Below are 16,495 nucleotides of genomic sequence, written 5' to 3'. Positions count from 1 at the left end.
GGCGGGCGATAACAAAAGGTCATGCTGATGACATTTTTTATGGAGAAGAGATGTTCACTTAAAACCTTTTTTGAGAATAATATTTTCTGTCACTAATATTATTTCTAAAGGAAAATAGGTTCCATAACAAGAGATAATTGGTTCATTAACAATATGTGTCAAAGAAAAAGTTATCGACAACAACTCTCTATTAAAAACTTTGATTGATAATAATATTTTTTATAACAATGTTGAATGGAATATGAATCGTCGATAACAATATTTTCAATAAAAATGTCATCGATAACAACATATTCTATAGAGATAATCATCAATAGCATCGATAACTTTCCATAAAAATTTCCTCGATAACGATATTTTCTATATAGTATGTCATCGATAACAATACTTCCTTTGGGAAATTTCATCGATAACAACATTTTTTATAGAAAATATTGTCGATAACAAACTTTTCTCTAGAAAATTTCATCGAAAACAACATTTTCTATAGAAAATATCATAGACAACAACATTTTCTATAGAGAATGTCATCGATAACAACACTTTACGTAAAAAATACCATCGATAACAATACTTTCTATAGACAATGTCATCGATAACAATATCTACTACAGAAAATGTTATCGATGACAATATTTATATTTGAAAATTTGATCGATAACAACATTTTCTTTAGGAAATGTTATCGATAAAAACATTTCACATAAAGAATATCATCAATAACAGTATAGAAAATTTTATCGATAACAATATTTACTTTAGAAAATGTCATCGATAACAATATTTTTAATAGAAATTATCAACGAAAACAATATTTTCGTTAGAGAATGTCATCGATAACAACATTTTCCATAAGCAACATCGATAAACACACTTTCCATAAAAAATATCATCAATAATATTTTTTTCTATAGAAAAAGTCATCGATAACAATATTTTCTTTAGAAAATTTAATCGATAACATTTTTTTTATTAGAAAATATTATCGAATGTATTTGCTATGACAATACTCTCTATAGAAAATTTGATTGATAGCAATATTTTCTGTAGAAAAATAAATCGATAACAACATTTTGTTTAGGAAACTTCATCGATAACAACATTTCCCATAAAGAACATCATCGATAATAATATAGAAAATATTATCGTAAACAACAGCATAAAAATGTTGGCCGATAACATCATTTTCAGGAAAAAAAAGTTCGTCGATAACATCATTATTGGTAAAAAATGATGATTTTCCATAGTGTTCATTCTTTTAATTCCCGTAACAATATTTGTTGCCAATTATTATATAGATTTCGATAACAATACTATAGTTAGAACATTTTGCCAATAAAAATTGCTCCTTAGCACGAATTACACTACAATAATATATTCTGTTAAAAAAAAAAAATTCGATTCCGATAACTGTTGTATTCCACATCAAAAGAATTGTGTTAAATCTACTGCATACTTTCAGGCTTCTCTATAACTCACAGTATTGCAAAACAAATCCGTTATCGATAGATGTATGCTCATTAATCATTAATCGTTAGAACATTTTGCCAATAAAAAGTACTCCTTAGCACAAATTACCATGCAATAATATTTTCTGTTAAAAAAAAAAAATTGTTCGATAACACCACAAAATTTCCGATAACTCTTGTGTTCCACCTCAAAATAGTTGTGTTAAATCTACTGCATACTTTCAGGCTTCTCTATAACTCAAATTATTGCAAAACAAATCCGTTATCGATAGATGTATGCTCATTAATCCTGCCATAACTAAAGCTTCATTAAATTTTATTCTCAAAGCTTATCTAAACGTTTAAAAAGCTTTAAAGTGATAACTCCATTTCTAAAAGAAGCGATTGTGTTGTTCAGAGCAATATTTTCGAAATGTATTTATGTCTATTAATTTTTAATGTTATTACTGCAAAATCCTGCATAGCACATTCACTATCAGCTGATTAGCATTGTTGAGCGTTTGAAATGATGGAAAAATTGAGTTTAAAAACGTTTTGTTTTACGACTCACGATATTCTCTCTAGTTTCCGTTTAGTTTTGCTTGAATTGGTTTTTATGCAACGATTACTTCTGCACAATTTATTGTCAATGCTTCAGCTTCATGCAACATGAAGATGAACAACAACAACAACCGCCATATCAGCTCGATAAGCATGTTAGTGTTGTTGTTATTGTAGGCTTAAGCGGATCACTACACTTGTTTGGCAAATAACTGATTTTGCCATTTTCGCACTGATAGACCCCGTTCCCGAACCCGTGGTACTTGGACGAGAATGCTTTACAAACAGTTTAAAAAAAGAAGAGTTATAGCATATGGGTGTATGTGTGTATATGTGTATGTGTCTGAGTTAACATTTTAAAGTATGATGAATGGTTGTTGGTATTTACTACCAATATAGGCCTTCACCAACGAAATTGACTAGACGTCTGTCCGTCTGTCGACGATGATGATGTTGGCCTTACTTTCTTCGTAGTGGTTCCTCGTCCTCTCTTCAACATGGCTAAATAGCAAACGAATACAAAAATTTCATTTTAAATGGGTTTCTATGCTTTGCAAATACCATTACCAATAAAGTGATATGTGTGTGTGTTTATGTGGCTGTGTGAGTGTCTATGACATATGCATATATTGGCATGAATATGTCGTAAACACTTCTAAACAATTTAACCATAAAGCTTAGTAGACGGCTTTTTTTACACAACAAAAAAGACAACATAGAATGCAGGAGAAAGGGAGAGAGGGTAGATGAGTGGAAGAAAAAATTCGAAAAATTGTCGTTGTTGCTGTTTTTAGCTGCCTCTGTCGCATTGTGATGCGTAACGACATTGTATTGCTTAGGAAAAAAATAGAAGTTGTCTTTCCATTCCATGAAATTGTAGTTGATGTTGATGTGTTTTTTTTTCTTATTTAGCTACCACTTCAAATTGCAGTGTGTGTATATGTGGTTCCGTGTATGTCTTTGTGTGTTTTACAGACGATAAATATGCAATGACATTTGTAGCTCAAAAACATGCCATCATCCTCTTTGCTGCTGCTACTCCTACTGTGTGTGTGTTCGTGTATGTAAAAGCCTTTGGGGGGTTCCTATCAAGGATGATTGTTTTGCAACAGAATGAAAAAATAACAACAAAAATAACGATTGCTATGTTGATACTTAGAAGGCTGAGAGGAAGAAAAAAAATTAAAAAATACAATAACAACAACATCTAACAAGTGAACTTCATAGACTAGAAAATAGGGTTTAGTTCAATGCTGCGTATAATAATGGGCAGAGGTGGGCAAAACTATGCAATGGTAGTTATACCCCTGACCACACTCATTTATTTGGCCCAAGAGCGAACTCTATTGAAATTAAGAAAAATTGGATCAGATTAAGATATAGCTCCCACATATATATTTTTGTCCGATTAAAGGTAAATAATGCACCAAAGTCCATATATATCTTTCGATTTGCACGAAATTTGGCACAGCATACTGAATTAAGTGTAGAATAATGTGTGTTAAATTTCGTAAAAATCGGTTCAGATTTATATAAAGCTCCCATATATATTTTCGTCCGATTTAAGGTAAATGCTGCAACAAAGTCCCTAAATATCTTTCGATATGCACGAAATTTGGCACAGCATACTGTATTAAGTGAAGAATGATGTGTGTTAAGTTTCGGTAAAATCGGTTCAGATTTACGTATAGCTCCCATATATTTTTTCGTCCGATTTAAGGTATATGATGCAACAAAGTCCATACCTATCTTTCGATTTGCACGAAATTTGGCACAGCATACTGAATTATGTGTAGAATGATGTGTGTTAAATTTCATAAAAATCGGTTCAGATTTAGATATAGCTCCCATATATATTTTCGTCCGATTTTTGGTAAATGGTGCACCACAGTCCCTATATATCTTTCGATATGCACGAAATTTGGCAACACGTACTGAATTAAGTCTAGAACGACATGTGTTAAGTTTCCTGAAAATCGGTTCAGATTTAGATATAGCTCCCATATATATTTTCGTCCGATTTAAGGTAAGTGGTGCACCAAAGACCCTATATATCTCTCGATTTGCACGAAATTTGGTATAGCCTACTGAAATAGGTCTAGAATGATGTGTGCAAAGTTTCGTGTAAATCGGTTCAGATTTAGATATAGCTCCCTTATATGTTTTCGTCCGATTTGAGGTAAATGGTGCACCCAACTCCTAATGTTTATCCGATTGACAAGAAATGATTTCGATATATTGAAGATTTCTCGTATGTTCGGAAACGGAACAAACATTTTATTTAAAAAAAGTTCTATATTCAAAAATTTCGCGATGTGCCCCAGGTTTGCTCTTCCCTGGCAAAAAATTGTACTTAACCATGACTATGATTACATGGTGTACTGTTCTTGTGGTTGTTGTTCTTGTCATTATATTTTCTAGTCGTATCACTGGTTCAAAGTGGCTTATGTCTGTTATGTCATACGGTGTATGTCTTCCTCTCTATGTGTGTGTCTCCGTGCCAGCAATTAAATGTAAAACCTTAAAATATGTAGAAAAGAAGGCTTGAGTTGTCTCTCCTGGTTACACTCACACACACACAAACATATCAAGTAATAACAATAAAACAAAAGAGCTTAGTTGCTGCTATTATTATTTTTTCGCTGACAAGACACTAACAAAGTATTTATGTATGTATATGTACTCAGATATTGGTATATAAGCAAAGGGGTTAAATCAATGACGATGTTTTGCATCATTTCCATTTCAAAAGTACAGAGAGAGAGAGAGTATTCATTGATAATAATGATATTCTCGTGTAACGTAAATTTAAATAAATAAATAGAAGTAAATCAAATTTATGATACAATTTAAATATTTTTTTTTCGGAAAGCCTATAGATATGCAATAAAAAAAATTACAATATAAATGTTGTGTGAGGCCTATAACAATTTTTTCCAAGGCCTATATGAGGCGTGGATTTATAAAATAATTTTTTTCCAAGGCCTATATGAGGCGTGGATTTATAAAATAATTTTTTCCAAGGCCTATATGAGGCGTGGATTTATAAAATAATTTTTTTCCAAGCTCTATATGAGGCCCATATGAGGCGTGGATTTATAAAATAATAAAAAAAAATTCCGAGCTCTGTATGAGGCGTGGATTTATAAAATAATATTTTTCAAGGGCCAACTGAGGCGTGGATTTATAAAATAATTTTTTTCCAAGCTCTATATGAGGCCCATATGAGGCGTGGATTTATAAAATAAATTTTTTTCCAAGCTCTATATGAGGCCCATATGAGGCCTGGATTTATAAAATAAATTTTTTCCAAGCTCTATATGAGGCCCATATGAGGCGTGGATATATAAAATAATTTTTTTCCAGGCTCTATATAAGGCCCATATGAGGCGTGGATTAAAAAAATAAATTTCCACGGCCTATATGTGGCGTGGATTTATGAAATATTTTTCACAAGGCCTATATGAGGCGTGGATTTATAAAATTATTTTTTTCCAAGCTCTATATAAGGCCCATATGAGGCGTGGATTAAAAAAAAATTTCCTCGGCCTATATGTGGCGTGGATTTATGAAATATTTTTCCCAAGACCCATATAAGGCGTGGATTTATAAAATAATTTTTTCCAAGCTCTATATAAGGCCCATATGAGGCGTGGATTAAAAAAAAATTTCCTCGGCCTATATGTGGCGTGGATTTATGAAATATTTTTCCCAAGACCCATATAAGGCGTGGATTTATAAAATAATTTTTTCCAAGGCACATATAAGGCGTGGATTTATAAAATAATTTTTCCAAGGCCTATATGAGGCGTGGATTTATAAAATATTTGTTTTTCCATGGCCTATATGAGGCGTGGATTAGTTTTTAAGTATATTTCTTAAATTCATTTGTAATTACTATTTTTGTAATTTATCTCATTTTTTCTTCTTTGTTTTCAGGATAAGCAACTACACTCCTCCCGTGGTATAATCATCTCCAATCAAACTCTGGTCCTCCAAGCCATTTCGAAATCATCCCATGGACAATATTTTTGTCGGGCCACAAATATCCAAGGCAGCGTGTCGAGTAATGAAGTATATCTGGATGTCAAATGTAAGTTGATAAAGCAAGATAATTATCAAATCCAAAAAAAAAAAAAAAAAAACATGAAAAAATAAAAAAAATTGTATATAAGGGTGTAACGAAAGAAATAAATTTATCATTTGTTATTTTTTTATAAAGAAAATCTTGAGGTCTTTAATATCAATATATCTGGATTATCACCTCAACCACTCAAAACCCTACCCCAAACTTCATTTACATTTTTCTATCCCTTCAAAACCCCTAGAACCACCATAAAACAGAATATTTTCCTTTATACCCAGACAATGGTATTTAGCCAGTCTCTCCGACACACTAACATACCTACATACATATATTTGTCTGTGTGTGTTTGTCTATTACAACCATTGTATTAAATTTCAATATTCTCCATTACTCTGCCTCCTCTTATCCCCTCCCTACTTCTTCCTGTTTTCATACATATTTTTTCAATAGTTTCTTGATTACAGCTACTGCGATCTTTTGTCCCCCATATATTATTTTCTGTCTTCTATATAGTCGCCCCTTTTCAAATATTCTTTTCAAAATTGTTTTTTTTTCTTTTTCTGCTACTGAAAAGAAAACTATAACACATTGTAAACATTGTGTTGAATAATTTCAATATCTGAACAATTTCTAATTTTCTTAGACTGAGACTCCCCCTATTCATAGTTTCCGGTTGTGTTCATCTTTCAATAGAGGTAGAATAGAAGTTTTGAAACAATAGCTGAGACATGTTGGATATTCTGATGGGAGGACATGTATGAATAGATGTTTTTTGTTCGAACCACAGAGTTCAAGTGTCATGTAAAATATTTTTCTTGCTAGAAGAAGAAAAACAAAAAGATAAGAAGAAATATTTTAAGTTGTTGTTGTAGATTTTTCTAGGGGAAGATGTGTTGAAAAGGGAATGCTAAGGAGAATACAAATTTTAAAGAGGTTAAATTTTAAGAAGAAAAGGCTCAGACGATAAGAATTTTTTCCATAAAAAATAAATCTTTCTTGAAGAAGAAGTCCATTAGAATTCTTGTAAAATTCTTTCTGATAGCATTTTGATACCGTTCATCGTAAATATCCATTAGGTCGTATACGTATTGTTAGTACTCATACGACACCTAATAAGCTCATATATTATTTATTTTACATTTAAGAACAACCTAACAATTTATTTTTCGATATTAAAATTGCCAATAACAAATGTTTCCTTGAAGGGACATAGGGTTCTTTTGTTGATTATTTAAGAGCCTTACCTATTCCCCTTCCTTGTTTCTTTTTATTCCCCCTAATCCCTTACTAATTATATTCCATGGCCCATCCTGGCATTTTGTGATAGAGAAAGTCTATATTATTTGGAGCGTATACGTGCTGGTGGTATTTATACGTTCCATAGCTCGTTTCAATATGTCTTTTGCGACGAACTTGTCATAGACAACATTTTCCGAATTTCTTTCTAATCGAATGTTTGAAATGATAAAGGATCCAGACTTCAGAAAATAATTAATTTCAATAGATGGTGAATCGTGGGCAGAGACACATTTTTTTTTGGGAATTTCTTTTCTCGTTTTAATGGGACATAGAAAACTGATATTCTTTGGAGCGTATAAGTATTGGTGATAGTCATACGCCTTATAGGTTCAAATAATGCAAGAAACTGGGATTCTTGGGAATCAATTGTCGAAGAGAAAAATCTCTCAACGTATTTCTAATTTTAAAATACATATATATATATTTGAATACAGATAATTTCCTGAATTTTTAAGTATAATTTTTGAGAAGATTTGCCCCTTCAGGATTACTTCGAATAGCGAATTGTTATTCATTGAAGCGTATAAGTGGTGATGGTACTCATACGCCCTATAGGAAAGCCATATTGGTCTAATTAGCTTATATATTATTTATTATAATTTTTCTTGAAACTATTTCTAAAAATTTTTCGATAGTAAAATTGTCCATAACAATATTTTTCTTGCAGGCACATATGGTATTCGAATTTACTTTCTGAATTCTCCATCCTCTATCCCTTCTATGTGTCTTTTTATTTCCTATAATCCCTTACTAATTATATTCCATGACCCATCCTGCCATTTTGCTGTTAGCTGGCCCTATCCCTTCTCCACTTCCCTGTTAGCATTACTGTCACAATTTGAAGTTGAACATTAACTTGACATGATATTATGAAATATTTTGCTACGATGATGACCCCATTCCTGGGGACATTAATCCTCCCTTACTATACAAATACTTGCTTTGAAATATGAATTCTAATTACTTTTTCTCATCCCACTTTTCCACGCTACAGATCCACCTGTCTGCAAAGCCGAATCAACAATAATACGAGCAGCCCTTAAACAGACCATTAATATAACATGCCAAGTGGATGCGAATCCTCTTGCTAATCTAAATTACAAATGGCACTTCAACAATTCACTGGAGAGTCTCATCGAGCTACCCAACTCGTTGGGTGGAGGCGTTGCGATGGGCCTCGCCGGCCATCATTCGCCACAGCAACAAATGTTATTACATGGGGATGCAAGTCACGCTTCCGCCGGATATTTTCAACGTAGCAAAAGGAAACACCTACATGGCCAACAGCATGAGGCTAAACTGGTGGCCACCCATGGTCGTCATGGACGCATGGCAATGCGTACAGTTGTCCATCAACAGCAACATGAACCCGCCATCACACATATGGATGCCTGGTCAAATGTCCGTTTTGAAGATGATAATGATGACGATGTTGTTGTGACTGGTGGTGACTATTTGGAGCAACGAAAGCCATCACATCGCCATCGGCCACACTATCACAACGATAATGGTCTGGCCGTGCACGATGATGATGATGACGAGGGCACTGAAACTGATGATGCCATTAATGGAGTTTATGGTCGCAGTACTAATAGCGAGGATTTACCTTACACACAAATGGTTTATTCCAATATGATTTATAAAAATCACTTGGATGGCAAACAGCAACATTCGTTGGGATCCGCATCGGCATTAGGAGGACAGCCCACACAATATCAAACCCTGCTGCATCATCAACAGCCGATGCGCACACAGCCTTTGCATGAATCGGCGGCTGTGCACAGCCAACAGTATTTGCAAATGGCTGAGCGCAAACGTTTGGCTGCCCTACACAAACAGCAACATCATCGCAACCTTGCCATGGCTGCAGCGGCCACCACAACAACCACCGCCGCCCCAGTGCCCCTGAATAATGTCTATAGCTATCACATTGAGTCGTATGAAAGTTTTGGAGCAATTTCGTGTGTGGCCAGTAGTCCAATGGGTCAGTCGCAGCCATGTTGGTATCATATACAGCCGGCAGGTAAGTGAGAAATATCGGAATGAGGGGGAAACAGAGGGATTTTGGGGGGTTGGGAATTGATTTACAAAGGAAAAACAAGTGCGTGAATATGTTGGTGTATCAGGGCAGATGGCTATATAAAATTTTATGTTTGAAAATTGCAAGCTGACTGTCTGTATGTGTCATGTTTATAATGATGGTTAATATATATATAATATTGAGTGGGTTGTATCAAACAAAAATTTCATTTCTTTGCCAAAGTAAAATGTTTGCCCATATCCACTCTTCTCTCTCTCTCGGCCATTTTTATTTTGTGGTTTTAATGGAAAATATTGATTTTTTCCCTGCCTGATAGTGGTTTGTCCATTTCCACTTCCAGCTTAATTGCTATACGTATACATTTCGCTAATTATTGTCAGAGATTTAATTGAGGCCAATGTTGTTAGGTATCCGATTTTTGGTTCGAATATTTGATTTAATGGATATTAAGGACACAAATTTTCAGTAAAACGCACAAAACACGCACGGAATTATTTTCTGTTATGGGTTTTGATGGTTTTGAATTGTTTCCGGTTTAATTGTGATAATACATTAGGGCGTATGACAAGTGACGGCAATCATACGCATCCCAAGACTCCATGGATTATTGAAAAAGAATCTTAGAAGAAAAAAATTCGCAGAAAAATTGTATTTTAAAATTATTTTTGGTCCTAAGGAATAGGCGTTGGAGAAAAATATTTTGTTATTGGAAATTTGATCTTTATAATTTTCGTTTTAATTTGGATAAAGACTATAGATATCCATTAGAGGGTATACGTGTTGGTGTTAATCATACGCCATATAATGAGCTCAAATTAAGGATGAGAATTTTCCAAAAAAAAAAATCTGAAATTATTGTAAATTTGGTTTTGAGTTTTTTTTACGGTCTATTTATAAATGCCAGGTAATGTCCCTTAGGTCGTATAAGTGTTGTTGACAATCATACGCCACATATTGATTTTGTATTGGATTTAAAATATGGGCTTTATAGGTTTTCGTTATGATTTCAAAAGGAAAAAAAAAAACTTAGAAAATGTTTCGGTTAAAGATTAGTTGTATCCATTTTCTGATATTTTAAAGAATTTCGGTATTTGGTCTCAGTACTTACCAGTTTAATTGTGATGGAGAAAATTTATATTATTTGGAGCGTATACGTGCTGGTGGTAGTCATACTGCTCATCATACGTTAGTTCTATCTGTCTTAAAGTAAGAAATCTATACATTCTTTGGAGGCGAACTTGTCAGCTCACTTGTTTGGCCCAAGGACGAACCCTATTGAAATTGGGAAAAATCGGTCCAGATTTAGATATAGCTCCCATATATATTTTCGTCCGATTTAAGGTAAATGGTGCACCATAGTCCCTATATACCTTTCGATTTGCACGAAATTTGGCACACCGTAATGAATAAGGTCTAGAATGATGTGTGCAAAGTTTCGTGAAAATCGGTTTAGATTTAGATATAGCTCCCATATATAGCTTCACCCGATTTTAGGTAAATACCAATTTTTATCAAAACAGGCATGCTTATTCTTTGGCCCGATCTTCTTCTCCATGTCAAACTTCGAACCGACAAAACTTAAGTACTTGGTCCATTTCATCCCCTAAATATTATTCGAACTTTATCAAAAACAATAGGGGTCTTCATTGGGCACAACTCATCCTACATGCAAAATTTCGTGATTATTGGTCCATAATTGTGGCCTGTATCGTGTTTACAAATTATAATTGACAGACGGACGGACGGACACACATGTCTATATCGACCCAGCTAGTCGGGATATGACGATCAGTATACCGATGGGTCTAGGACGAATATTTCGCGGCGTTACAAAATCTTTTGGGCTGCACAAGACTATAATACCCTGACAACATAGTTGTGTAGGGTATAAAAACATCCAGTCCTGCTATACGCCCTGTAAAGTACCAGACAAACATCTTCTATAGAGTCTAACCATTTTTTTCAGACTTGTCAAATTTTGGCTCTTATAGGAGTCTATTAATATTGTAAGAAATCGAAAAATAAATATTTCTGTACCTGTTCATGGTACTCCGTTGCGTATAAATGTTAATATAAAGTATTCGACCCCCTTCCCATTACGAATTAATAAAACTAATACGACACATTGTCCGTTCTTTAGTTGTTGAACACAAAAAACTAACTCCACCCTAATATCCGCGAAAAAAATATTGTTTTAACACAATCTCCGAAAGAAATATTTTCAAATAGAACTGATTTTGTATAGACTTTGATAAAATGGTTTTAAAAAAATAAGGCTTATAATAGGTTCAAGAAAATATTTTCAAAATACCAGGCCAATCTCATTCCTGAGTTTTTTTAAAGCATTGAAAATCGATATATCTTTATGAATCCATTTCCCTTGAATATTGTATTGGATCTGTTGATGGTACTCTATTGCGTATACTTGTTAATAATAATTATACGCCCCCTTTTTCATTATCAATTAATAATACTAATACGTCATGTGGTCCATGAGATATATTTTCCTCTATCTCCTCAATAAAAAATTTCCACAAAAATATAAAAAAACTACCTCCAACCAGTAAAGCTTTCGTATTTAATTAATATTCCTTAATGAACCTCTTGAAAAGTATTTTTTTTTGTTTATAGAAAATATGAGTTACACACACATACAAACTATGATGTCTGCCTAGAAATATATGGGTTTGTTTCCGTGATTGTTTTCCTCCTTCAGATTTTTTTCGTTCAATTCTGTATAATGAACACATACTTTCCCTCCGAGTGTGTAGAGACACTTAATATTCTTTTGCCTACAAAAGCATAAAGTGTTATATTCTGAAATTGAATTGCATGCATGCTAGTTGACGCATATACCCACACACTCTCGTGTACACACATGCAAAACTTAGCACAGAAAAAAGTTAAGTGTTGAAATGTATAAATGTGAGCCGCCTTACCAAACTAAAACTATAGGAATGGAGAGGAAAAAAACTATAAGTGTTTCTACATTCATATATGGCAACTCATTTATAATCAGTTAGTGTGTGAAGTGGAGAGGAGTGGTAGATTGGGAGGGATGGTGGGAGGTAGGGTGTAATGTTAAAGGTTGCTCTTGGCTGGAAATATAAAGCCAATATGTTGTGTATGTACAAAACTGGCATGAGTTCATGGCTTTAACATTAATATACAAGTGGTTTGTGTAGAGTGGCAGAGTTTCTTTCAATTTTCTACACCAATGGCGCCATGTCTACACACATACATGAACTCAAGTCCTCCTCAGGCATTCGAGAAACTATAGGATATTTTTTATGAAGGAAGGAAGATGTATGCGAAATTGAAATAAAGGGGGGAGAGTAGTTGATATTTTCTAGCACATACTTAAACACTTATATGTATGGGCCCTGGGCCCAAGGTAATAATTGTATAATTGCTTATTATGTGTTAATTATAGAAATTAAATTATTTTAATTACATATAATTTTAATTAATAAAGTTCAACATTTTATTTTCGAATTTATAACTCAATTAAAAATTCTTCTTCTCTATTTCAGATCTCCCCGATCCGGTGAAAAATTGTTCAGCCTACAATTTCACTGCCAATTCCATGCAGATTCAGTGTATACCCGGCTATGATGGTGGCATACCACAACATTTCCATGTTCAGGTCTATGATGAGTTGAATCGTCAGATTCTCTATAATACGTCTTTTCGTAATCCAGAATTTACGGTGAAACGTTTGCCTAGCGATTCGGTATTTGTTCTAAGGATTACGGCCATAAATGCCCAGGGACCAAGTAAGGTGTCCTATCGTATCAGAGGGAGAACACTGTCGGCACCGCTACTGAGAACAGGTAAGTTGTCGAGTAAATTTAGAGGAATTTAAATTGAATTTCTTATGTTCTGTAAAGGGGTGCGTATAATTGTTATTAATTTAATAGATCCCCAGGGCGTATGAGAAATAATTTGCAGAACGACAATTATACGTCACCGTGACCCTTTTAAAAAATCATAATTTCTGCAAGCAATCTTGTGGGATCTTAGATTGTTTTTGTTGTTTGATGGAAGGGTGCGTATGATTTTTATACCCTCCACCATAGTATGGAGGGTATATTAATTTTGTCATTCCGTTTGTAACTCATCGAAATATTCATTTCCGACCCTATAAAGTATATATATTCTTGATCAGGGTGAAATTCTAAGACGATCTAGCCATGTTCATCCGTCCGTCTGTCCGTCCATCTGCTGTAATCACGCTATCTTCTGAAGGAATTGAGATAGGGTGCTGAAATTTTGCATATGGTTGTCTTTTGTCTGCAGGCAGGTCAAGTTCGAAGATGGGATATATCGGTCCACGTTTAGGCATAGCTCCAATATAAGGGTACCCGCCAATTTTCGGTATTTTGGGGTTCTTGAGCGCGTTTTTCAGCCGAATTCGCTGAAATGTGCTACATTGAGTTCTTGTTGGGTCCTAAATGTCTCCACAAAAAATTATAAGTATAGGTCCAGTTTTTCTGGTAGCCCCCATATAACGGTACCTCCCAATTTTCAGTATTTTGGGGGTTTTGATCGTTTTTTTCCCCCAAATTAGCTGTAATTTAGTATTTTGAGTTCTTAATAGGTACCAAATCTCTCCACAAAAAATTATGAATATAGGTCAATTTTTTCGGATAGCCTCCATATAAGGGTACCCCCAATTTTCGGTATTTTGGGGTTCTTGAGCGCGTTGTTCAACCGAATTTGCTGCAATTTGGTATTTTGTAGTCGTATATGGTAACAAATCTCTCTACCAAAATTTTTTAATATTCGCCCCCTTTTTGGGGTAGTCCCCATATAACCCCCTTTTTTATATTAAAATAGTTATCTGATTGGTTCCGCGTTTTGAGTTTGGTTCTAAGACTCTATTGAAATCATTTCACCTGCGGAGGATAGCGAGATAAAAAAATTAGAACGTAAGGTTCGATAATGAACTATAGCCGCATTTATAGCCAGTGTGGAGGTTTCAGAAGGAGTGGACCGATATTCCCCATCTTCGAATTTGAATTATCAATTAAAAATTTCTGAAATTTGTATTATGGCTTACATTATGGTTTACATAATCCGTTTTTAGACATGTCGGTATAGGTTCACTTTTTGGTATGTTCCCTATATTTTCATTTCTAGTACCTGTCAGTATATCTATGGTGGAGGGTATCCAAAGTTCGTCCCGGCCGAACTTAACGCTTTTTCACTTGTTATTTATTCAAAAATAATTCCTAAGCGTATGAGAAATATATTGTCTAGCATCAATCATATGGCACCCTGACCCAATAAGAAATTTTTATATTTGCCAAAATTTGTTCCAATTTGAAATCGTTTTACGATAATTTTTGAAGGGATGCGTATGATTGTTATTAATTCCAGTTCACCTGGGCGTATACCTAATATTTTCTTTAGCAACAGTTATACGACACATTGAACCATTAAGAAATTATTTTAATTATAATTTTTCGTATTTTTTATATAATTTAAAAATCTATTGTCATGTAAAATTAACTTTTCCTGTTTTCTTACAATATTTTCTTTTTTCTACTTTCCATCAACAACAAAAAATTTACCTCTGCATGGATTTTTTTTCCTCCACACCAAACTTTTACTGCATAAACAATGACATCACAAAACGTAAAAACCCCACCTCTACATATCTGCGCTTTGTCGTTTTGTCGAACATCGAACAAATAGCATCCTCAACTGCAGTTCTGGTCCAACTAACCCCATTACTGGGTGCCCTAGTTGGTGTCATAGCAACACTTATTCTCGTTGCCATTTGTATTGTGATTTTTATGAAATTTCGCACAAAGCACAATCGTCGTGGCCCCAGCGGCGATACAACAACAACGGAAGCTGACAAAGGCAGCGCCGAGCCATTGTCACGCAATATGGGCAGTCATTCTAGTTTGGAGGATAAAAATCCCGATGTGATACCACAGGAAACGAATAGTGAAGATGAATTCCATTTGGAGGAGAAGGCATTCGATCGCTTGAATCTAGAATCGCAGCGTATTATTTATACGCCAACGTCGAGAATGAATGCGGCATCGCCGCCACCACCCTCGCTGTCGCCCACCTTTGGCAAACAGGTAAGCAAACAATATTTTTTTTGCTATGTTTCTGTTTTCAGGCGGGAGGGAATGAAATTGCAGCACTGCCACCGTTGGGGAAATAATTGCTGTCTGTCTTTTTTTTACTTCTGTTCGGCTTTGGAACTTGTAATAAAAAATTTACTGCTGGGAGGGAAAAATATCCAACAAATTTGTTGTGGCAGGGAATCCATCTCCCTTGTTTGGTTTTTTCTTTGCATGGTTGCTCTGTTGACTGAAACCTTTGCAACTATTTGCATTGTAAAATATTAGCTTTGTGGAATTTCCAATGGGAGGCTTTACTTTCAATCAGGCAATCAAAGGGCAAGATAAGAAACGAAGGACAAAAGAGCATACATAGTGGACTTCCCTTTAATTAGAGCAAGAAAAAAACTGATTTACATAGACGACTTTAATACAAAGTCTCTGAAAAAATATTAAAAATCCCCACATAAAATAGTGCCTGAAAATATTAAAAAGTCAGGTCTATAATAGACCAAGAAAAAAATATATAAAACCAGTAAGGAAAGATCAAAAGTCGGACGGGCCGATTATATCATACCCTTCACCACTTTGAGTACATACAAGAGATGTTAATATATAACATATCCTGTAGATACAACAGATATAGAATCTTTGGAGGTCCATTGAGATGGAATCGGGCGAAATTAAATATGCTATCTAGATAGATATTTGAAACAATTGAAAAAACCCACACACATAGCATTCTGAAATCAGAGAATCCAATGGTCTACCATTTGTATGAAATGAACTAATTTTAGCAAAACTTCGCATACATCAGTCTGGACCTAATTCAGTACTCTGTGCAGAATTTTGTCCAAATCGGACAAATATTGAACGTTTGGTGTATCACTTATACAAAATCGGACGCAGACATCAGTCTGGACCTAATTCAGTACTCTGTGCAGAAAATCGGACGAAACTATATATGGGAGCTATA

General features: G+C 34.4%; 1 protein-coding gene across 1 annotated transcript; it reads left to right on the top strand.

Annotated features, from left to right (window-relative positions):
* Positions 1–2,110: 2,110 nt before the first annotated feature.
* LOC133321095 (uncharacterized) lies at positions 2,111–15,575 on the top strand (the record flags this gene model as incomplete). The annotated part of the gene is made up of 6 exons (XM_061530194.1): positions 2,111–2,164; positions 5,949–6,102; positions 8,390–8,826; positions 8,857–9,418; positions 12,970–13,269; positions 15,137–15,575. Coding segments are annotated over exons 1-6 (1,946 nt in total), but the record flags the coding sequence as incomplete, so codon positions are not given.
* Between the last annotated feature and the right edge of the window lie 920 nt (positions 15,576–16,495).

Source organism: Musca vetustissima, unplaced genomic scaffold (assembly GCF_032173495.1).
Source record: "Musca vetustissima isolate MV318-11 ecotype Yass unplaced genomic scaffold, APGP_CSIRO_Mvet_v1 utg115671, whole genome shotgun sequence".
Taxonomy (NCBI): domain Eukaryota; kingdom Metazoa; phylum Arthropoda; class Insecta; order Diptera; family Muscidae; genus Musca; species Musca vetustissima.
This window is presented reverse-complemented; position numbering and strand designations above follow the sequence as displayed.